Genomic DNA, 27,046 nt, shown 5'->3' with positions numbered 1-27,046 from the left:
TCAAAGAGTTGAACTGCATGTGCATGTAATGAGAGCTGTATAACTCATCTCCTTCTACCTTAGGCCATGAACCTATCAATCACCCCTGCTGTGGAGGTCCAAGACACTGACTTCTACAAAGAAGGGATCCGTATGCTCCACGACCGCTGGACTAAGTGTGTAAATGTAGGAGGGAACTATGTTGAAAAATAAATGTGCTAGGTTTTCTAAAATTGACTTCTACCTTAGGTCACAAACTTATAAATCACTCCTCATAGATCAACCATGATCATGTTGAATAGTACGGCTGGTTTAAGGCACTGAGTGGCTTGCTCCTGCTCCAATTTTTGTCCTTTGCTTTCTCTCTGTAGCAAGTACATCATTTTTTTAGTTAAGGTTCAAAATTGAACGGAATTTTCTGGGTGTGCTCTCGCACAAACCCCAACACTAATCCAATAAGCAATCTATATCTCTGCACTCCAATTTGCTCCTAATGAAGGCATAATTTCTAATTGACTCCCTAAATACTTCATGCATCAACATGTTAGTGTAATGCCCTGCGTAAGACTTTACTGCTGTGCTGTAGGCATTTCATTTTAGCAGTTCTGTAAGAGCGGTCTGTTCTGCTTTCAGCCTGTTTGGGTTTGAGCTGAGATGAGGGGCTTTTTTGTTCAATTTAGGAATGTGGTCAGTACGGTGGAATTGAGAGAAGGCTCTAGAGGACAATGGGCAGAGAAGTTTTGTGAGGGACACTGATGTGGGTTGAGGTATTTTTGGCGGGAGTTGGGAGAAGACAGGAGGGAAGCTGGCTGACGATGCCATCCCTGTTGCAAAAGGTGCTTTGTGCAGATGAAAGGCTTCAGGAAGTAAGGGCCAATACTCCCGTTTGTTTGAGATGGATTTCCACTGACATTCGGAAGGTGGTGTGTGCTTTCACACAGACTGTGGGTCCAGCACATGAGTTACAGGCAAGTTGAAGGTGAGCTCCAACTTGCGTGCATGTTTGACTCTTGAATTTTAATGAGCACATTTTTGTTTTTTCTTTAATAACTCTTTGGTTAAATTAACGTTCATTGTATGCGGCGCACGATCTGTTATTTCTTGCCGACAGCCTAATGCAGGGAGGCAGTAAATCACACAGCATTCACACAAACCAGGGTTTGAGTGGGTGAGACATCCCAACTTCACGGGTTTGGCGGGACCAAAGTCATATATACCCTAGACGTACGGAGCCTGAGGAAGGTGGGTTTCTCACGAGCCGCTGATTCCAGTGGCTGTTGATGAGGGGTTAATGAGCCATGTTTCCAGAGACACCCAGTAAAAAGGGGTTTCATTAGTTTTCTGTAATTTGCCTAGAGGGCACCCAGGCCCTTTTGAACAACATTTCCCAATCTTACAGCATTTAAGCAATATTTCTGCAGATGTGGATGACCTCATATTTATCCACATTACATTCCATCCATTATTTCCTCACACACTCACTTTGATTGAAGCCGCCTTTCAATCTGCTTCCATACTCATAATCCTACCTAGTTATGCATCATCACCAAATTTGGAAATGTGACATTTTGTTCTCTCAGACAAGTTGTTGACATGGATTGCGAAAATTTGGGGTTTAACCATCACAAGTCACAACCCAAGAGAAATCAATTTATTCTCACTTTGTCATCTATTTGTTAGTAAATTCTCACTCCACGTCAGAATTATCTCCATTTTTGTGTTCTAACCTTGTTGACCAGTTTCCGATGTGGGAACATTTCAAAAGCCATCCAAAACTCCTGGTACATCAGTCCTCTTGTTCTCTCATATCCTTGATGATGACCATTATTTCTCATAGGATGTAGGGCATTAAGAATTTTAGGGTAATGGGAAAGCAAATATTACACTTTATCAATCAACTTTTCTCTGAAAGCATTTTCACATATTGTAGATGGAAAGAATAATTCCCATTGAAAGAACAGTGTAAGTATAGCTTTGACTAGTTACCTTAAAGAATGCTATATGGGTTATACAATAGATTAATTACTTCAAGGAAAATATCTACAATTGCTAATATTGTTTTTATATTTTTATTATTATGAGTAATTCTAAATTTATGTACAATCATGTAAAATGCATTTTGCTTAGACCCTGGATGATAAACGATTTGGGATGATATTGCAAGAAATACTAGTTGGGTTAGAGTTGTTTACTCTTGATTTACAGAATCTATACACAAAAAATGCTGTTATTATCTTTTAATTTGGCTCTGATTTGTTTCATAACGACTTCATAGCCATTAATCTTTAGGGAAAATGTTTGATTCTCATAATGACACTTAGGGAATTTAAATTTAAATAAATATATATGGAACACAAAAATGATATTACTAAAGTTGACCATGAAACCAATGGATTGTTTTTATATCACATTTAGTTCAGTAATACTTTTTAGAGAAGATAATCTAGCATCCTGACGAGTCTGACCAATAAGTGATTTGAGACCCACCAGTGTAATTAAATTCTCATCTCAGGAGCAAGAATGAATGATAAATATCCACTTTTCTAGCAATGTCTACATTCTTTAACCAAATAACAATAAACATACCTAGACAATTGTCCAACCTTTCTGAACCCTATTCCATTTATAAGAAACCTGGGCTGTTGCCAGAATAAACTAAACAAATGAGTTTCACAGAGTACAGAGATGAGAGCATGTAGATAAGCCGAGAGTGAACTAAGGTTCACGGTACAGGATTATTCATTACTCCTGTTGCCCCAGCGATGACCTTCACCTGAGCAGGTTAGTGTCTTGTGGCCCTATCTTCAAGCCCAACCTGTTGATTGATACTGTCTACTGTGAGTGTGATTTATCATTGTGCCAATGCTACTTGTCTGTGGCATGCAAAAGTTCGGTACATCACTTCAGTCAGTTATCATCTTCAAAAGTAAAGTTCCTCTGTCTCTCCGTCCTATACAGGCCCATTCCTCCAGATCTTTTATCAGTGTACTGAAGATTGTATTATCATTTGAAATTCAACTGTTGTTATTTTTGCAGCCAATTTTCATCCTTTTGTCTTTCTCTGACTCTTCCCTTCCCTTCCCTTTCCGGATTGTTCTCTTTTTATCTTAAGAGATTAATTAGTGACAAACATATGGATCTCTGTTTAGGTAAGTGGCAAACATAATTTAGAAACTAATAGACTCTCACCCTACCTCCTGTAAGGGCTTCATTTCATTTTCCTAGATCCTCCACTTCTGACGTAGTTGCTCTTTTGAGACTTTTTGGAGAAGCACCTCTGAGATGCCATGGTTCTTTTACAGTTTCCTTTCTACCAAATTTGACAGAACTGCTTGACTGCAAGTAATGCAGTTTCAGATAATCTGATGTTACCTTTGTTCCTCCAGGATACTATTCCTGGTCCTCATTTTTAAACTGTCAAACTCTACATCCAACAGATCATCCTTCACAACTTCTACAATCTCCAACAAGTTTCCACTCTTATTTCAGTATCCTGAAGTGATCTTTCTCTTCACAATACCCTCGTCCATTCTTCCATCTCTGCTAACTACTGCCCTTCTAATGCCCGTGGTGTAATGGGCAATAGGTAGGTCACACCAACACAACTCCCCTTCTAAGTCCCGATCTTCCTTTCTCCTCCTTTGGTCACATTCTGCTAATTTCATTCCCTCCTCAAGCCAAACTTGCTTTCCATATTTTTACTCCAGTATTGAAGTTCTTCCCACCATTCATAGAGGCAATATCCTAATGAAAGATGGAATTATTACAGAGGAGGGCAATGTGTTCTTCTGAAAGACCAACTGCAGTAATGGAAAGATTTATTCTGTAATGTTTTCCTTTTATTATAATTGTTGATGTGCATTGCGTATTTTGAAATCTTCAGCTGTGATTAAATTTATATATGACATTTTACTATTTATTTATTTATGATTTTAGGATGAAACTTCAGGGGATTATAGGACTACCTTGCTTAACATCTGTGAAAAAGGAAATTAAACAGTTTTTGTACAGCTGAACAAACCAATGATATACTTGGATTTTAATGCAAAACTAGATCAGCAATATTAGTGAATTAGGGTGAAATAGCTATCTAAATTACTACTAGTAAGCTACTGTTTTGCAACTTAATTACTCAGTTTTAAATGTACAATAATTAACAGATTGGGTCTTGCCTCCAGTGGAGGGTGTTAAACTCAGAAAGCAAAAGAATATTATTTCTGGTTCTAACTCTGTAAGCACTCAACAAATTAAAGCACCTGCACCTGGTTTGTGTCTATTTCCAGCTCTGATTTTAGATCAAGTGTCCAGGCTTTTAGAATTAGTGTCATATTTACCAGTTTTTCTCTATAGATTGATTGTTATTCTATTAGATATTCAATCAATGAATTGTTTGATTTAAATTTCTTCTCCATAATCTTACCATACTACTGATTTCTTAGTTAGGATTACTTACATAACCAAATTTTTCATTTAGTACACACACCAGTCAAGGTTACACATTATTATTGAAGAACCCCATATCATATCCACTCTCTGTATCTGCACAAGTCTCCCAGTAATCAATCAGAGATAATAGGTTTTCAAAATGATGCCAACTGATAATAAAAGTCAGTGAACCTGAAAAAAATTGACCTTCCTGTATGAGAACCCCATCATTATTATCATTAATAAACTAGAAGTTAAATTATTATTTTGTCCAGTTTTAAACAGATTTACTGCTTTAAGCAATCACAAACAATATTTAATCTTCTACGTACACTGTTTGTATAAACTTTCATCATATGCAGCAATGTCCTCTGTGTTTCTTTTAATATATGTACATTCCAGGAATTGTTTTTCTATGAACTGCCTACAGCACTTCATAAATAGCTTATGACGTGTTCAGTTGTGTTATGTATACAACATGAACTGTCAGTCACATTTGTTTTCCTATCATTTATTTTTGAAAACTTAATTGATCTGTGCCACATCATTTAAAAGCTTTTGCCATTGATTGATTTAAAAGCAAAACAGGAACTGAGAAGTATGTCTTGCTTCATGCAGAATATATCCTTCTTAGTGGCTCTCCAGACAATTAATTGCTCAGTCATGGCCAATTAATGAATTATTTACGATGAATTATTCACTAATGGTTGTGACCAGTTTAGGTACAAAACTTGAGAACTTTCATTTTGAAAACAATAAATAAAGTCGTAATAATTAGACCATTTTTGAGTTGTAAACAATTTGCTTATTCAGACTAAATGTTTCATTATAAAGTATTTACATTGCAGTACTTTTAAAGTGTTGTGCTTGCTTCAGCATTATTTAACTGCATTTTTGACAATGCTTTGTAATAGCTCTGACTTATCTTAATAAAGGACCATAAATATACAACTGCATTTCAAATGAAATGATGTGAATTATTGAATAATTAATAGTGAATTATTGTCACCATCTTTAATTAGAATGATTCAGTTTCTGCAGAAGGCAACATTTATCTGTCTAAGAACAATTACAAATCGGGTATATACCATTTTGTTGCAGATTATTAATACTTATTCCAATACACAAACATATTCAAGAGTTAAATTGAGGAAAGCTAAGGCTTATAAAATTCTGTATGTATCAACTCTGAACTGATAATCATCAAAAAGGAATGTCAAAATGACAATCCTGGTAAATAAAATATTTTCCTCTTTACTGCCAGAAGATTTGGAGAATTCTGAGCACTTGGCGTACGCAGTGAGTATATCTCCAGCACTTTGAGGCACCAGATGAATCATGCCTCCAAGGAGTAGGGAATACTGCCGCCTGGTCAACCAGGGTTGAGAAAGCAAGGAGATTCTTTTGGGATTTAACCTCCTCTCCCACTCACCAGGAGCGGAGTCTCAGTTATTACTGATTAATTATGCAATATTTGTGAAAGGCAGTCAACAAAATTAAAACTTATCATGTCACAATCTTTCATCAGAATTTTTACACGTTTAGAAATTTGATTTAAGACTTGATTAAGGGAAGAGGTGAATGAAAGAACAAATAGAGATACCTGACAGTGGAAGGTGGAGGGGTGAGGCTGGAATACGATTATTTAATCACTCCTGCTTTTCAGATCTACAACATTTAATTGTCAGTATCTTAAAAGAATCAGGTGAAGAGTCAAAAATATTTTTGTGTGCTAAGCAATAATCTTTGACCTGGAAATCAATCTCTAAATGCAATTAGATAAAGCTGTGAAGAAGCAGTATGCTTTGGGAAATTGTAGTTAGCGCACAGCAGGCTGCACCATACTTCTGAATAGATTTTGGGTTGGTCTCTGTTGACATTGTTGGGGTACTGAAGAGCAATAAGCCCTTTACACATGATATTGGGTTTGGTAGGAGTTAGGGCAGTTACGGAATTGGTGCTCAATCATTTGGAGAATCAATGACTAAACAACATAGGTTTAAGGTGAGAAGGGAGAGATTCAACAGGAGCTTGTGGGGCAAGCTTTTCATTCAGAAGGTGGGCAGTAGATGGAATCAGTAGACAGAAGAAGTTGTTGAGGCAGGTATATTAACAATTAAAAAGCACTCGGGCAGGTACATGAATAGGAAAGATTGAGGGGGATATCCATCAAGTGTGGGCAAATGGGTCTGTCTGGGATCTTTCATCAGCATAGGCTAATACTGTAAGTCTCTATGCCTCTAAGTGGTGGGGTGCTTATTGAAATGTGTTAGCTTTCATTTTAAAAGTCGGACATAAGATCAGTATTGCAAAGAGTGAACCTGCAGAAAGCACCTGGCCTGGATGATGTCCCTGACTGTGTTCTAAGATCATGCATAGATTGGTTGGCTGGGGTATTAGCAGACATTTTTAAACTCTCCCGACTTCAATGTGAGGCCTCCATCTCCTTTAAGAAGACCACTATTATCCTGGTACCCAACAAAAACAAGGTAATGTACCTAAGTAACTACTGACCAGTGGCTCTGACAACCACCACCGTGAGGTGCTTCAGGAGGCTGGTCGTGGTACCCATCACCTCCAGCCTCCCAAACAACCTCTATCCACTGCAATTCGCTTGCTACAGAAATAGGTGGATGCTATCTCCCTGGCCATATACTCATCCCTGGAGCATCCAGACGGTAGAGACGACTGTGTTAGACTATTGTATGAATACATCTCCATCTTCAATTCTATAATTCCGAGGATCTTCATCTCCAAATTCCTAGACCTCAGACACAGCAACTCCCTTTGCAGCTGAATCTCTGATTGCCTGACCAACAGACCAGTCAGTAAGGGTATGCTGCAACACTCCTGCCACGATTATTCTCAACACAAGTGACCCACAAGGCTGCATCCTCAGCCCTTTTCTCTATTCCTTATACACTCACGACTACATAGCCAGACTCTCTTCTAACTCCATCAACAAATTTGCAAATGATACCACTGAGGTGGGCCATATCTCAAATAACCATGAGTCAGAATACAGGAAGAAGACAGAGAGCCTAGTGTCAGCAACCAAAAGAACTAGCTGTTACATCAGGAGGGAGAGCAGTGCACATTCTCCTGTCTACATCAATGCTGCTTTATTATCAGCAGTTCTATGGGTAAAAAACACCTTGTAAATGAGGGACTCAGATGAGAATAGATAGACTCTTTAAAACTGACAGGAAGGTGACAATAACTCAAAAAAGCACGTATTACAGCAGTGGTCTGCGGAGAGCATTTTTGAATGCATGACACGTCAAACCTAGAAATGGATGGGCTACAGCAGCAGAAGACCACAAACGTACAGAAATACACTCCATGGCCACTTTATTAGTATCTCTTGTACCTATTAAAGTTGCCACTGAGTGTTTATTGTGATGAAAGGCCAATTTAGAGTTTACCTGGTGATGTTCATCTGTAAACAATGATTTGCTTTTTGACATTCCTGCACAAAGTAAGACTATGTAAATAAAAGAAAAGCAAGATATACATTTTTGCTTCAGTACATCACATTTACAGTCATTCTTGTAAAGCAGGAAACATATCCCATTCATGCACTTCAAACTCCAACAAGTAGCAGTGTGATAATGAACAAATTTTCCTGGGATCAGTAGAGACATGAACATTGGCCAGGACTCTGTGTTTAATTGTTCCATTCTTTGAGATCTTTCTCCATCTGACAGAGGATAGCCATCAAAAGGCAGCAGCTCACAGCATGCGCTGATTCCTCAGTCGCCTAGATATTTTGCATTTTCAACTTTTCGGAGTAGAAGTTGAAGCAGAAATAACTGTATTACAACAAGCTACATAACCAAATGTGAGGAGTCACATGGAGTGAATACCTTAGGTTTTCTCCAACGCTGGCACCTCTACTTTGGGGAAACACTGATGATGAAACAACTTTTGGCTGCCTATGAGCTAGGCACAGTATTGTAAACGGCACACTCCACCAATCCCCTCTTCCCCATTCCTGTATTTCACCATAATTTTCCCATCTTCATGTGTTCGAAGTTTATAATATAATAAACACTGAAAATGTTATTCTTCTGATAAAATCAAGATTTTGTTATTTGAGTAACAGGTTATAACAGGTACATAAAGCTGGCATATCTCCTGTCAGGCTGCACTTGAGGATGACTTAATCTTTGAGTGAGAATGTAAACTGAACAGTAATAAATTAGCAGACTTCGTTGTTAAACATCTCCTCTTAATATATTTTCCACTGATTCTGTCACCAAGAAATCTTACTTCCTATAATTCAATCAAGTAAGTAAAATATGAAATGAAAAAGAACATAAATGAACAAATGCGAGGGCATACATGATGTGACAACGTACACCAAGACCGTGTAAATAAAACACACCCCATAAATTCTTCACTTGTTTTTATGTTTCCATTGTAAATCCTTTTGGTCATGTTTACATTTGAAATAATGTTACTTAGAAAGAGGTTCCTGTACCATTTCTTTTCTCAGAATGTGCAATGAAAAATAGGCTTTACTGGAATGAGTCATGTGAGCAAAAATCTCCAGATAAAATTGTGACCATCATAAAATTCGACTAGGCACTTCTGTGTGGGACCAACACATCTGACTTTGCGCAGAGTCAGACATTATCTATTTATGTATCTGCATATTTCACTATATACGTACCAACCAAAATTGTACCTCTTACGTATGATAGTTAAAAAAAAATGCAAGAAACACAATCCACGGAAATGATCATTGGGATGCACATTAAAAAGACTTCACTTTGATATCAGTGTGTCACACACAGCATCTATCTGCTTACATATGTAATGCTCGGGATATTTGCAAACACATCCTGCAATGATTCTGTGTTGTATCCAGCAGGAAAATTTCTGACAGCATTGTGCTGGAATGAATTGAATGGACCCCATTGCTTATGTATGAGACAATAAGTGGACTCATGCCTGGTCAGTTTAGACTAGGAGAGGCCTTTAGCAGAATGTCACACACATACATGATAAACTTGGCCTCTAAATATCAGTAGCACTATCCAAATTACCAAGCAGGAAATGGTAAACTTTCCCATCAAAGCTGCCCACTCTCCTCTGTCTTGTTTGTGTAGCTTATGGAACATTTAGTTAAGCCTATCAAGAAGGATGCAGCAATAGGAGGGGTGACAATGCCAGGAAGTGAGTCACTCAGCTAAAAGATTCTCTGTACATGGATGACATAATCATCTTCTGCTTGGATTCCCTGATTCTCCCCAAACTCCACTGGTCCACAGACTGATAGCCTCTGTGAACAGACTGATTGGCAGTAAGACCATGTTATTTGACAACAGACCCAACTACCTGAAGGTCCAGGGAACCTAGTTTGCAGCAGCTGGAGCTCATGACAAGAAATGGCTGAAATGGATAGCCGAGGCGAATAAAGGTTAGGATGTGTAACAGTCAATCATGGCTGACAAGAATTTGGTTATCAGTCCAAGGTGCTATTGATGCTGCTACATGTGGTGCAGATGGACCCATACCCTGTTCTTGAGCTGTGGCAGCCTTCTGAACCATGTTGTACTTCATCTGCGGATCAGAACGGTTGAACTCCATCTCTCCTGACGTAAAATTCTTCACAGAAACAGGCTGGTAGGTATCCAATATTGTTCTTGTCTTACCAACACTAAGTGTCACTACATGCTGTACCAATGTTCTACTTGTTTGCATTCTTGCAAAGGATGGACCGGGCTTCATTGCATGAAACATTATATTCAGTTAGACCTTGCTGCAGTACAGCCATCTGGAGAAATATTTCTGCAGAGCAGTCCACCAGATAGTGGTCAGACCCTGCAAGATAAGAATACAATGGATCCTTTGGAATGATACCCTGCGCAGACTGTCAAATATTTGTTGGTGAGTACTGGCAAGTCAAGTCAAATTATTTTTATTGTCATTTCGACTGGAACTGCTGGTACAGTACACAGTAAAATGAGACAACATTTTTCAGGACCATGGTGCTACATGAAACAACACAAAAACTACACTGAACTGCGTAGAACAACACAAAAACAACACTAGACTACAGACCTACTCAAAACGGCATAAAGTGCACAAAACAGTTCAGGCATTACAATAAATAATAAACAAGACAATAGGCACAGTAGAGGGCAGTAGGTTGGTGTTAGTCCGGGCTCTGGGTATTGAGGAGTCTGATGGCTTGGGGGAAGAAACTGTTACATAGTCTGGTCGTGAGAGCCCGAATGCTTCGGTGCCTTTTGCCAGATGGCAGGAAGAAGAAGAGTTTGTATGAGGGGTGCGTGGGGTCCGTCATAATGCTGTTTGCTTTGCGGATGCAGCGTGTTGTGTAGATGTCTGTAATGGCGGGAAGAGAGATCACGATAATCTTCTCAGCTGACCTCACTATCCGCTGCAGGGTCTTGCGATCCGAGATGGTGCAATTTCCGAACCAGGCAGTGATGTAGCTGCTCAGGATGCTCTCAATAACCTCTGTAGGATGTGGTGAAGATGGGGGAGTGGTGGGAGAAGGACTTTTCTCAGTCTTCGCAGAAAGTACAGACACTGCTGGGCTTTCTTGGCAATGGAGCTGGTGTTGAGGGACCAGGTGAGATTCTCTGCCAGGTGAACACCAAGAAATTTGGTGCTCTTAACCATCTCTACAGAAGAGTCGTCGATGTTCAGTGGAGAGTGGTCGCTCAATGTCCTCCTGAAGTCACCAACCATCTGTTTTGTTTTGTTCACATTCAGAGACAGGTTGTTGGCTCTGCACCAGTCCGTTAGCTGCTGCACCGCCTCCCTGTATGCTGACTCATCGTTCTTGCTGATGAGCCCCACCACGGTCTCATTTCTAATACTCATCAAAAACACTAATATCTTGTTTGGCTGACAGTGAAAAGATCTTTCTGGAATGATCCAGTTCTTCCTTCCACTGCGTACTGCCCTCGAGATGGCTGCAGTTAAATGAGATGATCAGAATCAGAATCCCGTTTCATATTACTGGAATATGTCATGAAATGTATTGTTTTGTGGCAGCAGCACAGTGCAATATATTTAAAAAATCTATAAATTACAATAAGATATAAATATATATAACTAAATAAGTAGTGCAAAATGAGAGAAAATAAAAGACAGTGAGGTAGTGTACATGGGTTCATTGTCCATTCAGAAATCTGATGGTGGAGGAGAAGGAGCTGTTCCTAAAACGTTGAGTGTGTATCTTCAGGCTCCTCTATCTCCTTCTTGATAGTCACAATGAAAAGAGGGCATGCCCTGGGTTATAGGGGGTTTTAATGATGAATGCAGCCTTTTTGAAGCATTGCCTTTTGAAGATGTCCTCGATGATGGAGAATCTAGTCCCTGCTGTGGAGCTGGCTGATTTTGCAACTTTCTACAGCTATTTCCAATCCTGCTTAGTGGCCCCTTCATATCAGAAGGTGATGCAACCAGCTAGAATGCTCTCCATGGTACATCTGCCAAAATTTGCTTGAGTCTTTGGTGACATACCAAATTGCCTCCTAATGAACTCTGAATGAAATATGTTCACTGTTGTGCCTTCTTTGTAATTGCAACAATATTTTTGGTTTAGGAAAGTTCTCTAGAGATGTTGATACCAGGGACTTGAAACTGCTCACCCTTTACACTACTGATTCCTTGATGAGGACTGGTGTGTGATCTCTCGACTTCCCCTTCCTTACGTCCACAACTAATTGGTTGGTTCTACTGACGTTGAGTGCAAGGATGTTGCTGTTGTGACACTACTCAACCAGCTGATCTATCTCACTCACTTACACTTCCACATCACCATCTGAAATTCTACCATCAGTAGTTGTGTCATTGACAAATTTATAGATGGCATTTGAAATGTGCTAGCCACATAGTTATGGGTGTAGATAATAGAACAGTGGACAAAACATGCATCCTTGATGAGCACCGATGTTGATTGTCAGCAAAGAGACGTTATTTCTGACCCACATCTGTGGTCTCCTGATGAGGAAGTCAAGGATCCATTTGCAGAAGGAGGTACAGAGGCCTATATTTGGGAACTCGTTGATTAGTACCAAGGGTATGATTGTGTTGAACATGGGGCTGTAATCAATAAGCAGCAGCCTGACGTAGGTATTGACGTAGGTCCAGATGATACAAGGCCAAGTGGAGGGCCAGTGAGATTGCATCCACTGTAGACCTATTGTGCTGATAAGCAAATTGCAGCAGGTCCAGGTCCTTGCTTAGGCAGAAGTTGATTCTGGCCATAATCAACCTCTCAAAGCTCTTCATCACATTAAATGGGAGGGCAACTGGGCTGTAGTCATTGTGTCAGCTCACCGTGTTCTAATTGGGCCCTGGTATGATTGTCACTCTTTTGAAGAAATTGGGAATCTTCAGCTGCAGCAGTGACAGATTGAAGATGACCTTCAACACTCCTACCAATTGGTCGGGACGGGTTTTCAATGCCCTACCAGGTAGACAATTAGGGGCTGATGCCTTGCAAGGGTTCACCCTCTTGAAAGATGTTCTGATGTCAACTTCTGAGACAGAAAGCACAGGACAGAGATTCCAAAATGATATGTTGTCTCCCATGTGTCAGGGTCCGGGATAACTTGGATTGAGTCCTCAGCATTCTTAAGTGGGAGTCTGAACAGCCAGAAGTTGTTGTCCATGTAGGTACCAATGACATGGGAGTTCATGGAGTTAGGTGCTAAGTTAAAGGGCAGGATCTCCAGGGTTGTGATCTCAGGATTGCTACCTGTGTCAGGTGGTAGTGAAGCCAGAACTACGAAGATTATACAATTTAATACGTGGCTAAGGAGTTGGTGTAGGAGGGAGGGCATAAGAGTTTTGGATGCTTGAGCTCTCATCCAGGGAAGGTCGGGACCTGTACAGAAGGGACAGTTTGCACCTGAACTGGAAGGGGACTAATATCCTACTGGGAAGTCTTGTTAATGCTGCACAGTGAGGTTTAAACTAGAGTTGCAGGGGGATGGGAACCAGAGTACCAGACCAGTTAGTGGAGAGTTTGTAGAGTGGATGCTGGTAAGACCTTAGACAAAGTTGGGGATCAAAATGTTGACCATGGTGTGATTAGTGTCCTGAACTCCATATATTTCAATACAAGAGGTATTGTAGGAAAGGCGGGTAATAATGCTGAAGATGAGGTAGCTGGTTTACAAACAGAGGCAATGCGTAGTGAGGAGAGGCTGTTGACAGGGCAAAATTGCAGTCAACAGGATGAGTTGCAATATAAAAGGAGGACAAAATTGAAAAGGGTGAATACAAGGCTGAAGGTGTTAAATTTGAATGCATGCAGTATATGGAAAAAAATAGATGAACTTGCAGCACATTTGCAGATTGCCAGGTATGATGCTGTAGGCATCACTAAAGCATGGCTGAAAGAAGATTACAGATGAGCTCTTAATGTCCAAGGATACACATTGTATCAAAAAGACAGGCAGGAAGGCAGATGGGGCAGCATTGCTCCGCTGGTAAAAAATGAAATCAAATCATTAGAAAGAGGTGACATAGGGTCGGAAGGTGTGGAGTCAGTGTGGAGAGAGCTAAGGAACTGCAAGGGTAAAATGACCTGGATAGGAGTTGTATACAAACCCTCAAACAGTAGTAAGGATGTGGTCTACAAATTACAACAGGAGATAGAAAATGCATGCCAAAAGGGCAACGTTACAATAGTAATGGGCCATTTTAAATGCAGGTAGATTGGGAAAATCAAGTTGGTGCTGGAGTCCAAGGGAGGGAATTTCGAGAATGCCTATGAGGTGGCTTTTTAGAGCAGCTCGTGGTTGAGCCCACTAGGGGATCAACTATTCTGGATTGGATGTTGTGCAATGAACCAGAATTGATTACAAAGTTTAAGATAAAAGAACCCTTAGGGACAAGTGATCATAATATGATCAAATTCACCCTGAAATTTGAGAAGGAGAAACTAAAGTTAAGTGTATCATTATGACAATGGAGTAAAGGGAATTACAGAGGCATGAGAGAGGATTTGGCCAGAATTGATTGGAAAAGAACACTGGCAGAGATGACAGTACAGCAGCAATGGCTGGAATTTCTGGAAGCAATTTGGAAGGCACAGGATATTTCCATCCCAAAGAGGAAGAAGTATTCTGAAGGAATGATGACACAACCATGGCTAACAAGTGAAATCAAAGCCAACATAAAAGCCAAAGAGATGGCATATAATAGAGCAAAAATTAGTGGGAAGTTAGAGAATTGCGAAGCTTTTAAAAGCCAACAGAAGACAACTATAGAAATCATTAAGAAGGTAAAGATGGAAGTAAGCTAGCCAATAATATTATAGAGGATTCCAACAGTTTTTTCAGATACATAAAGGGTAAAAGAGAGGTAAGAGTGGATATTGGACTGCAGGAAAACAATGCTGGAGAGGTAGTACTGGGGGACAATGAAATGGCAAACAAACTGAATAAGTATTTTCCATCAGTCTTTACTGAGGAAGACACTAGCAGAATGGTAGAAGTTCCAGGAGTCAGGGGGCATGAAGTTACCATAACTAGAAAGAAAGTTCTTGGGAAACTGAAAGGTCTGAAGGTAGGTAAGTCACCTGGACCAGATGGTGTACACCACAGGAATCTGAAAGTGATGGCTGAAAAGATTGTGGAGGCATTGGTGATGATCTTTCAAGAATCACTAGATTCTGGAATGGTTCCAGAGTCCTGGAAAATTGCAAATGTCACTCCACTCTTCAAGAAGGGAGAGAGGCAGAAGAAAGGAGACTATAGACCAGTTAGCCTGACCTCAGTGGTTGGAAAGATGCTAGAGTTGATTATTAAGGATGAAGCCTCAGGGTACATGGAGACACATGACAGAATCGGCCATGGTCAACATAGCTTCCTCAAGGGAAAATCTGCTTGACAAATCTGTTGGAATTCTTTGAAGAAATAACAAACAGGATAGACAAAGGAGAATCGGTTAATGTTGTGTACTTGGATTTTCAGCAGGCTTTTGACAGGTGCCACACATGAGCCCATGGTATTACAGGAAAGATTCTATCATGGATAAAGAAATGGCTGATTGGCAGGAGGCAAAGAGTGTGAATAAAGGGAGCCTTTTCTGGTTGGATGCCGGTGACTTGTGGTGTTCCACAGGAGTCTGTGTTGGGAAATGATGCTTTTTATGTTAGATATCAGTGATTTGGATGATGGAATTGATGACTTCATTGCTAATTTTGCAGATAATATGAAGATAGGTGGAGGGGCAGGTTTTTGAGGAAGTTGAGAGACTACAGAGGATTTAGATTAGGAGAATGAGCAAAGAAATGGCAGATGGAATACAGTGTCAGGAAGTGTATGGTCATGCACTTTGGTAGAAGAAATGAGAGGGTAAACCATTTTCTAAATGGAGGGAAAATACAAAAGAACTGAGATGCAAAGGGACTTGGGAGTCCTTGTACAGGATTCCCTAAAGACTAATTTGTAGGTTGAGTCTGTGGAGAGGAAGGCAAATGTGATGTTAGCATTCATTTTGAGAGGACTAGAATATAAAAGCAAGGATATAATGTTGAGGCTTTCTAAAGCACTGGTGAGGCCTCACTTGGAGTATTGTGAGTAATTTTGGGCTCCTTATCTTAGAAAGGATGTGCTGACTCTGGAGAGGGTTCGAAGGAGGTTCACAGAAATGATTCCAGGATTGATGACTTGTCATATGAAGTGTGTTTGATAACTCTAGGCCTGTATTCACCAGAATTCAGAAGAACGAGGGGTGGTCTCATTGAAACCTATCGAATGGTGAAAGGCCTTGATAGAGGGATATGGAGAGGATGTTTCCTATGGTGGAAGAGTCTTTGACCAGAGGACACAGCCTCAGAATAGAGGGGCGTCCTTCTAGAACAGAGATGAGGAGGAATTTTTTTAGTCAGAGAGTGGTGAATCTGTGGAATTCTTTGCCAGTGGCAGATATGGAAGCCAAATCTTTATGTATATTTAAGGCAGAGGCTGATAGATTCTTGATTGGTCAGGGCATGAAGGGATATGGGGAGAAGGGATTGGGGCTGAGAGGAAAATTGGATCAGCCATGATGAAATGGCGGAGCAGACTCAACAGGCCAACTAGCCCAATTCTGCTCCTGTGTCTTATGATCTTATGGTCTTATGGTCAGCAAATGCTGCAGGGATTCACACATGTGTAGTTTTATTCTCCCTTTCAAAGTATGCATAAAAGGCATTGAACTCATCTGGGTGTGAAGCATCAGAGCCATTCTTGATGTTAGCTTTTGCCTTGTAGGAAGTAATGACCTGCAAACCCTGCCAAAGCTGACATGCTTCCGATTCTTCATCTAATTCAAACAAAATTGTTTTCTCGCTTCCATAGGTTGTACCTGGATGTCTTGTATTGTCCACAGTAGCTGTTAGTATTTAAGATACTGTATTGGAAAAGATTTGTAGCTCGGGTTGAGGACGTTGTTGTTGAGTGCTCGCCGAGCCAGCTTGTTATCTTGTAGGTGTTCTGTTTCCCTTATACTGTATTTATACATTGTGACAGCGAAGCACATCAATTCTGCTGGACCAATGTCAGTATCCTAGGCCAAGCCCGTCAATGACAAGCCCGAGAATTCCTAGAGGCTTTGTTCTCCACACAGAATTCTATCAACAAGCACGTCGAAATGATCTCAGTTTACATCCCACTTCAGTGTCAAGTCGTCGGTCCAGAGCCAAGAGCCAATTCACACCTGATTATACGCATCAATCAATGAGGATGACATTAATCCTACACAACGATCGACTAACACAGCCCGGACAACAATTATCTCCTAATCAGATTTTAATGAACCAATCATGGATTACATAATTGGTAACCAATAGAAATGGCATACACCACCCCCCCCCCCACCACGCACACACAAACTGACTAATCACAGGACATATAAAAAACAAACAATGTAGATCACCAATCTTTCATTTGGTTGCACTGATGATGTTGCCTGTAACAAAACCTCTGCAAGCTAACAAGCCAGCTCGGTGAGCCACTCAACAACAACAACAGCTGCTAGTGTGATGGCATTACAGCCTGGAGTGTCGGAGTTTGGAGTTCCATTCTGGCACTGTCTGTAAGGAGTTTGTATGCATTCTCTGTGACCCTGGGTACTCTGGTTCTGTTCCGCTGTCCAGTTCGTACATTATTTCATCATTGGAAATTATCTGTGATTAGGCTAGTGTTCAATAGATGGGTTGCTGGGTGGCATGGTTTGTTGGGCTGGAAGAGCCTGTTCCTCACTGTATCTCTAAATAAAATATTTCTGCATCACCCGTCTTGAATGCCACAGATTAGTCCTCAATAGACAGTGAAACTGGTTCATCCACAGCTTTTGATTTGGGTATGTCTGGTATGTTCTCAAAGACATACACCCATTCACAGAGGTCTTGATGAAGTCGGTGACATCTATGGCATAGTCATTAGATTCGAAGTTGAATCACTGAATATTGTCCAGTACACTGGTTCAAACCAGCCCTCTAATCTCTGACTCCCCTGACCATACCTTTGTGGTCCTCACCACTGGTACTCACCTCAGTCTCAGTCTCCGCCTGTACGCTGGAACTAGAAGTACAGCCAGGTGGTCAGACTTTCCAAAGTGTGGGCATGGGATGGCACTCTTGGTGGTGGTGTTGTATGTTGGCTCCTCTGGTTCCACGGGTGATATGTTAACGTAATTGGTCAGAGACTTCTTCAAACTGGCCTGGTTTAAAATCCCCACAATGACTGACAAAGCATCAGGGTGTGCTGTTTCATGACTACTGATCTTGGTGTTCTGCTCACCAGGGTTGGAAAATACACCACCACCAGGATGATGGCAGAAAACTCACTCGGCCGCTAAAATTGGTGACATTTGACCACTTGAAGTTCCCAGGTTAGGTGAGCGGGTCGGAGACAGAACCACATCATCTGTGCAGCACGCTGAGTTGATCATCAAGCACACACCCCCTCCTCTACCTTCAGGAGACTGTACACATAGTGGATATTGAAGTCCTCAGACTGCAGCACTCTGTCTGAAATGGTGGTGAGCCATGTTTCCTTAAAGCAATGTCCCTCTGGTACTGCAATCTTGCTTTGAGGTCTTCAATTTTATTTTCCAGACAGTACATTTGCCAGCAGATAGTAGGGAGCGGGGGTCTAAAGGCTCTGCGTTTTAATCTTACTTGCAGCCCAGCATGCTTTCTGCATTATCTTTTTCTAAGATCTGAGTCTGTAGTCCAGGGTCCACTGATTTTGAATATAAATAGATTTTTTAAATGTCTGAAAACAATGTTGCTTACTGAAGTACCCGTGGCTATGACTGTGGATTTCAGCTGTAGTAGTCCGAAATGGGAATGCTTGATTATTCCCATAGGAGCTGCACACAAGGAGTCACCACTTTCCAGTGCCATCTTCCCTTTATCTATCTCTTTGTGGGCCGTTTATCTGCCAAGAAGGCCTGAACAAGGATATAGTGGTCCTTCTCAAAGATTTGTCCCCAAGGAGATGCACAATATAGAATTCTGTGCTCACTGAGCTGTTCCTACAGAAATTTACTAAGACAAATGTTGACTGCTGCTGTAAGATCATCCTTTCAATGAAAGATCTACTTTGCCCTTTCCAAAACCTCTCAGTTTCTAACTGTAAGGAAATGTCCGAAAACAAATTTTGCCAACTGGCACATTCCAAAGCGCAGGAAGGAGCACATGCTGTAGGACACACTAAAGCTCAGTGTAGGCACAACATATTTTTTTGTGAGAAATACCACAGTCTAGAGTCCTGTTACAACTGGATGCTGCAGCTGGGCTTTTGGTCAAAGCCTCTCAAATGCTTCACAGTGCATTGTTTAAGGAGGATTTGATGCTCCATAAGAGAATGCATTGAATTGGTTGCACAATGAGTATAGAGATGAATAATTTGAAAAAAATGCAGCCTTCTATTTTAGTGCAATGGTATAACTTCTGTAATCTTTGTCCCACTGATTATCCCCATCCGACGGAGGATTGGCAACATTTGTGGCATAGGACACCAGTGGGCCAGTTGATCACAAATCACTTCCCTTAGGCTTTCCCTTCTAATTGCTTCCAAAGAAAGGATGAAAAGGCTTCACCTTTATGGGTCTTTTGCAATACTATGGAAGTGATGTTAGGAAAACAAAATATTTCCAAATTTTATGAGATATAACTTATTAAACCCCTTGCTTCTCAAGAGTTAAATGGAGAAACATATTGGTATGATGGTTGCAAATAAATTATATAATATTAAGCAACATTCATCAAAGTTGCTGGTGAACGCAGCAGGCCAGGCAGCATCTCTAGGAAGAGGAGCAGTCGACGTTTCAGGCCGAGACCCTTCGTCAGGACTAACTGAAGGAAGAGTGAGTAAGAGATTTGAAAGTGGGAGGGGGAGGGGGAGATACAAAATGATAGGAGAAGACAGGAGGGGGAGGGATGGATCCAAGAGCTGGACAGGTGATTGGCAAAAGGGATACGAGAGGATCATGGGACAGGAGGTACAGGGAGAAAGACAAGGCGGAGGGGGGGAACCAGAGGATGGGCAAAGGGTATAGTCAGAGGGACAGGGGGAGAAAAAGGAGAGTGAGAGAAAGAATGTGTGCATAAAAATAAATAACAGATGGGGTACGAGGGGGAGGTGGGGCATTAGCGGAAGTTAGAGAAGTCGATGTTCATGCCATCAGGTTGGAGGCTACCCAGACGGAATATAAGGTGTTGTTCATCCAACCTGAGTGTGGCTTCATCTTTACAGTAGAGGAGGCCGTGGATAGACATGTCAGAATGGGAATGGGATGTGGAATTAAAATGTGTGGCCACTGGGAGATCCTGCTTTCTCTGGCGGACAGAGCGTAGGTGTTCAGTAAAGCGGTCTCCCAGTCTGTGTCGGGTCTCGCCAATATATAGAAGGCCACATCGGGAGGACCGGACGCAGTATATCACCCCAGCCGACTCACAGGTGAAGTGTCGCCTCACCTGGAAGGACTGTCTGGGGCCCTGAATGGTGGTAAGCGAGGAAGTGTAAGGGCATGTGTAGCACTTGTTCCGCTTACAAGGATAAGTGCCAGGAGGGAGATCAGTGGGGAGGGATGGGGGGGATGAATGGACAAGGGAGTCGCGTAGGGAGCGATCCCTGTGGAAAGCAGAGGGGGGGAGGGAAAGATGTGCTTAGTGGTGGGATCCCGTTGGAGGTGGCGGAAGTTACGGAGAATAATATGTTGGACCCGGAGGCTGGTGGGGTGGTAGGTGAGGACCAGGGGAACCCTATTCCTAGTGGGGTGGCGGGTGGATGGAGTGAGAGCAGATGTACGTGGAATGGGGGAGATGCGTTTAAGAGTAGAGTTGATAATGGAGGAAGGGAAGCCTCTTTCTTTAAAAAAGGAGGACATCTCCCTCATCCTGAGAGCAGATGCGGCGGAGACGGAGGAATTGCGAGAAGGGGATGGCATTTTTGCAAGAGACAGGGTGAGAAAAGGAATAGTCCAAATAGCTGTGAGTCAGTAGGCTTATAGTAGACATCAGTGGATAAGCTGTCTCCAGAGACAGAGACAGAAAGATCTAGAAAGGGGAGGGAGGTGTCGGAAATGGACCAGGTAAACTTGAGGGCAGGGTGAAAGTTGGAGGCAAAGTTAATGAAGTCAACGAGCTCAGCATGCGTGCAGGAAGCAGCACCAATGCAGTCATCGATGTAGCGAAGGAAAAGTGGGGGACAGATACCAGAATAGGCACGGAACATAGATTGTTCCACTAAGCCAACAAAAAGGCAGGCATAGCTAGGACCCGAATTCCTGTTGTTTATATAATATTAAACCAAAAGTTACTGTTGTTCTTTATCACAGTGCCTTGTAGTACCAACATGAAAACAGCATGCAAGCTCTTTGTTTGTATTTATTGTCCCAAAATACCTAAAGGAAAAATGTATTAGATTGTAATGACCTACAATGTGCTTGAAATAGGAAACATGATAAGGGGCTTGCTGCTTTCTGTTGTCTTTCGAAGGGAAGTGTGAAAAAATGGCAGGATACAGCTCTACAGGAAGGATGGCTGGAGGTTTTATGCCCAAAAGGAACAAATAGTTAATCATTTTTGAAGGTTGAATGTGTTGGAAAATGATTACTTTTCAGAGCTGATTCTGATTAAATCGCATTTATGCTCTGTAAAACATTTGCGGAGAAATATTATGGAAGCTTCACAGAAAATTACAAGCTCTTCAATTTAAGTTCCTTTGTTTAAAAAACCTGCTTTCTTTTTTATATAAACTACATATAAGCAGCAGGAATATACAAAGCAGCTCAGTGGCAAAATGAGTGGTTTGATCTCTTCAGTGTGTCAGATTCAAAATTTGTTTTAGGTAAAAATTAGATAAAAATCTGACCAGAAGAAACTTGTCATAAACCATTGGCAAATACTGTACAGTTCAAACATCGGAGGGCTCTTTGCTGTAACCACAGCAGCCAGTGCCTAATGGCTGCCTCACATCATGTCCTGTTCAGGCCTCTACTGATATGTATCCATTAGTAACATTAAAAACTTCAAACAACATGCTGGGGAGGTGTGTTCCTGTTTCAAACTGGATCTAGTGGTGGGAAACCCTAAGGAGGGGTGGTAGTAGATCGTGGGGATGGAGACAAGTTGCAAGCCAGTAACATGAGATTTAAAAAAAAATTCTTCCTGTCAGCAGCATCGCAGGAAATCAAGCAGTAAGCTAACTTGTGAGTTATAATTGATTTAGTTCTGATAAATTTAGATTAAACTAAATGAATCTGAAATGCAGATTTATAATTTTTTTATTTGATGGAAAGCTGAGGGAAATTTTCAACAGAAGGCTATTATTTGCCTGTTGCTGGTCATATATGGAAGGAGGCTGGACCAGCTCAAACCAGTTTCTAGTGGGCATTGAACCAGTTTGGCACAGTTGGCATTCTCACTCAGGGAGCACAATAAGGCTTATGTAGGAAATTGGAAAAGCCACATTGTTGCACTAGAATCTTGGAAGGTTGCAACAGAGGGACATATTTGGCCCATCATGTCTGTGCCAGTGATTTTATTCACAAACCACTCCGTCTAAACTGCCTTTCATGCTAATTTTCAAATATTTCAATTTACCATTTTGGAAGCAGCTAGCGGAATCATTTTAAAAAATGATTTATGGATATCTGTTAAACACTCAATCCTCTATTTATCAAAAGTCTACTGCATATACCCAGATTCTAACTGCACTTTATTATAAGAGGTTATTTCTAACTTCCACTGGAACATGTTTTTAATAACCTCCCTCGACACTCGGTGATTTCCAACGTCCCCATTCAGTCTCCCCTTTAACCTCCCTGTGATCTCCAAAATGATACATTTATTTTACCTCAACGATGAAGGGGAGCTATCAATTGTCATTCACATCATAACAATTAGCCAGGCCACGTCAGCTGAGGTTTAATTTTCTAATGCCATTCAGATGAAACATGAGTTGCTCAGAATTCTTTCCACCTTGATGTTATCTGAATTTTAAGTGTTTCCATCATTTTCTGCTTTTGTTTCAGATACCCAATATCTTTCAAATCTCTTACTAACTCTTCCTTCAGTTAGTCCTGACAAAGGGTCTTGGCCTGAAACGTCGACTGTACCTCTTCCTAGAGATGCTGCCTGGCCTGCTGCATTCACCAGCAACTTTGATGTGTGTTGCTTGAATTTCCAGCATCTGCAGAATTCCTGTTGTTTACCCAATATCTTTAGCAGTTTTTGTGGTTCTTAAATGTATACCACTGATATTCAGATGCATTCAAATTTCTTTGTATATTTGCCTGCTAGCAAAGCCTGGTAGCTACATTTTGCCTCTTGCCAAAGTTTCCTTTGGCATTTTAACAGTGACATTCATTCTGTGCAACAACCCAGCCCTCTCTCTCACCTGCTTCTCTTCCACACCCCACTCCTCTACCACATCCCTGAGTCAGCATTAGTTTGTACAATTCTTGGCTTTAAAGACGTAGCCTTAAAGATCAGCAAATCAATGACTGGAGATCTGCAACAGATACATGTATTCTTTTTTTCCAATTGTTAGTGCTTTGGTGCCAGCAGCGAATTCTGGCCCACTGTTCCTGGACAGATAGATTGCAAGAGAGGACTGAAAATCAAATACTAAGACCATACACCAAAAACAGTGCCATTCCCGGGGTTATCCACATTGAAAATACCAACTCAAAAACGAGTCAATGCTTTTTAAATTGCATCAAACATTACAGATTCTTCACCACTGGTTTTGGCATTCAGCATTGCTATAGACAGTTATTGATATAGACAGCATTCACTTATTCTTTTTATTTAAGTGGGTTCTTCTTTTGAATTGCTTTGGAGACAACTGTCACTGTTTTGTAACTGCAGGCATCTGAGATTTGTACGATTCATTTTTATATTCTTTCCTGTTTTCACTCTCCGCTCCTTCAGAGCTGAATCAGAATCTAGCCCCAGGCCCCACCACCCGCTCACCCCGCCAAATTCAAACTCATAAGGCTGACAAACAGAGTTATCCATGGGGAAGTAAAGCTGGTGCCAAAATCAATGTGTCAGCCATTCACTGAAGTGAAAAATCTTGCCTTAACAGTTTACTAGAAATCACAAAGAGACTGGCTTAAGAATTATCCAGCTTATCTCTGCCCCCTTTTTAAAAGATTTACACCATTATCTTCAGCCCTCTGGTACAATTATTCTTATATGGAATTATTAATAATTTAAGGCACAGAAACAAAGTATTCTGTCCAAACTTGCTATGTCAGTTTTCATCTTCTACAGGAGCTACCCCTGACTGCTCATTTAATCATGTCAGCATAAGCTTTCATTCCTTTTTCCAGCATGTTTATCTACTTTGCCTTTTAAAAAATTTCTTATGGCAAATACTTTTTCTTCCTGAGCTCCTCACAAAGTCCATGGATGCAGAACACCAGCCCTGATAACATACTTGGATCTTAAGATGCTCGTGCACCAGAATATCAACCTTATAAAAAAGTTGTTAAATAAGAATATAATTTGCTAATGTTTTCTTCTATTTTACCTGAGTACCTTTTGATTTTACTCATCATCATATTTTTTCCTAACCTAACCAAATACTTTTTATCCTTTTGTTTTCTAATCAGATCTTACCTTGAACATAATTATTTTGTCTCATTGTTTTCCCAAATATTTCCTGTGATTAGGCTGTTTACAAACTTGCTTCCAAAAGGAGACCTAATACTCCAAAAGGAGGTAGGAGTGGGAATAAAGTGTGCCTTTTCTGGTCGGCTGTTAGCATCTGTAGAGATTGGTATTGAGACGACTTATTTTCACATTCTCTATCAATAATTTGGATAATGGAATTGATGGCTTTTCAGCCAAGTTTCTGGATGATACAAAGATAGGTGGAGGGGCAGATAGTGTTGGGGAAGCAGGGAGTTTACAGAAAGACTTGGATGGATTGGGAGTATGGGCAAAGAAGAGGCAAATAGAATTTAGTGTAGGGAAGTGTATGCTTATGCATTTGGTAGAAGAAATAAAGGCATAGACTATATTCTAAATGGGGAGAAAATTCAGAAACCAGAGATACAAAGGTGCTTGTGGGTCCTCTTGCAGGATTCCCTTTAGGTTAACTTGCAGATTGAATCAGTGGTGAGGAAGGCAAATACAATGTTAGCATTTTTTTCAAGATGACTGGAATATAAAAGCACGTATGCAACGCTGAAGCTTTATAAGGCATTGGTCAGGCGTCACTCAGAGTAATGAGAGCAGTTTTGGGGCTCTGTTTTACCATCAGGTAGGACATCCAGGAGCCTGGAGAAGGTTACAGGAAGCAGGCAAGAGAATGGGGTTGGGAAGGATAAATCAGCCATGATGTTGTAATGGTGGAGCAGACTCAATGGGCCAATAGCCTAATTCTGCTCCCATGTCTTATGATGAAAATCTGAGATACATTCTCTTAATTATATTACCAATCATAATTAAATAATTACCTGGGAATTATATACTGGTCAGCCTTTTTTCAGTGGCAGGCAAATTGTTGGAGAAGGTTCTTGAAGACAGAATTTGCAAGCATTTGGAAAAGCATAATCTGATTAAGGATAGTCAGTATGGCTTTGTGAGATGCATGTCATGCCTCCTGAACCTGGTTGAATTCTTTCAGGATGCAATATATCACATTGATGAAGGTAGCGTAGTGGATATGGTGGATATGGATAAGGCATTTGATAAAGCTGCTGATGGTAGGCTCATTCAGAAAGTCAGGAGGTATGGGATACAGAGAAACTTGGCTGTGAGGATTCAGAATTGACTTGCCCATAAAGGCAAAGACTGGTTGTAGCTGGTGTATATTCTGCCTGGAATACAGTGACCAAAGGTGTGCCACAGGAATCTGTTCTGGGATCACTCTTTGTGATTTTTATAAATGACATGAATGAGGAAGTGAAAGAGTGGGCTAGTCAGTTTGAAGATGACACAAAGGTTGTTGGAGTTGTGGGTAGTGTGCAAGGTTTTCATAGGTGAGATTGGGACTTTGATAGAATGCGGAGCTGGGCTGAGAAGAGGCAGATCGAATTCAACCCAGAGAAGTGTGAAGTGGATCACTTTGAAAGGTTGAATTTCCAGGAAGAAGTGAGAGGGTTGATGGCAGGTTTCTTAGCAGCGTGGGGGAGCAGAGGGATACTGGGGTCTACAAATTTGCTATGTAAATTTTATAGGGTAGTTAAGAAGGCATTTAGTATGTTGGCACTCATTATTTGAGGGACTGAGTTCAAAGTTCAAAATTCAAAGTAAAATTTATTATCAGAGTACATACATGCCACCATATCCAACCCGGAGATTCTTTATCTGTGGGCATACTCTGCAAATCTATAGAACAGTAATTGTAAACAGCATCAGTGGACAACAAACTATGCAAATGTAGATATAAATAAATAGCAATAAATAACGAGCATGAAATAACAAGATAAAAGAGTCCTTAAAGTGAGTTGTGGGAACACCGGAAGTAGAATGAGTGTAATTATTCCCTTTTATTCAAAAGCCTGATGATTGAGGGGTAGTAACTGTTTCTGAACCTGGTGGTGCAAGTCCTGAGGCACTTGTACCTTCTACCTGATGGCAGCATGGCCTGGGCAGTGAGGATCTTTGATGTTGGATGCTGCTTTTCTATGGCAATGTTTCACATAGATGTGCTCAATGGTTCAGAGGAGTTTACCTGTGAGGTACTGGGCTGAATCCACTACCGTTTGTAGGATTTTCCACTCTAAGGCATTTGTGTTCCCATACCAGGCTGTAATGCAGCTAGTTAGCACACTTACCACCACAACATCTAGAAGTTTGCCAAGGTTTTTGATGACATGCCAAATCTCCGCAGACTCCTGAGGAAGTAGAGGCACTGTTGTGCTTTCTTCGTAATTATATTTATATGATGCTCCAATGATTATTGGCTCATGGACCTACGGTTTCCCTCTCCTGAAATCTACTATCAGTTCCTTGGTCTTATTGACATTGAGTGAGAGGTTGTTGTTATTACACCATTCAGCCAAATTATCTCCTACCTGTATGCTGATTCATCGCCTCCTTTGATACAGCCCACAACAGTGGTGTCATCAGTAAATTTGGATTTGGTGTTGGAGTTGTACTTAGCCACACAGTCATAGGTGTAAAGAGATTAGA

The 27,046-nt window shown here is 40.9% G+C and overlaps 1 protein-coding gene and 1 long non-coding RNA gene across 3 annotated transcripts in view; one reads left to right on the top strand and one right to left on the bottom strand.

Annotated features, from left to right (window-relative positions):
* Positions 1 to 5,344, top strand: part of anxa3a (annexin A3a) — a 78,798-nt gene extending 73,454 nt beyond the window's left edge. For both annotated transcript variants that reach the window (XM_063043535.1, XM_063043534.1), the window contains exon 14: positions 3,916 to 5,344. In XM_063043535.1, the coding sequence (XP_062899605.1) occupies positions 3,916 to 3,975 (60 nt within the window). In that variant the 3' untranslated portion in view covers positions 3,976 to 5,344. The remainder of the gene's footprint in view (positions 1 to 3,915) is intronic.
* LOC134344175 (uncharacterized) overlaps positions 1 to 27,046 on the bottom strand; it is a 73,365-nt gene that overhangs the window by 24,848 nt on the left and 21,471 nt on the right. The gene's annotated exons all lie outside the window — the stretch shown is intronic.

This window comes from Mobula hypostoma, chromosome 3 (assembly GCF_963921235.1).
Source record: "Mobula hypostoma chromosome 3, sMobHyp1.1, whole genome shotgun sequence".
Classification (NCBI taxonomy): Eukaryota; Metazoa; Chordata; class Chondrichthyes; order Myliobatiformes; family Myliobatidae; genus Mobula; species Mobula hypostoma.
Note: the sequence above shows the minus strand (reverse complement) of the source record. Positions and strands in the feature narration are given on the sequence as shown.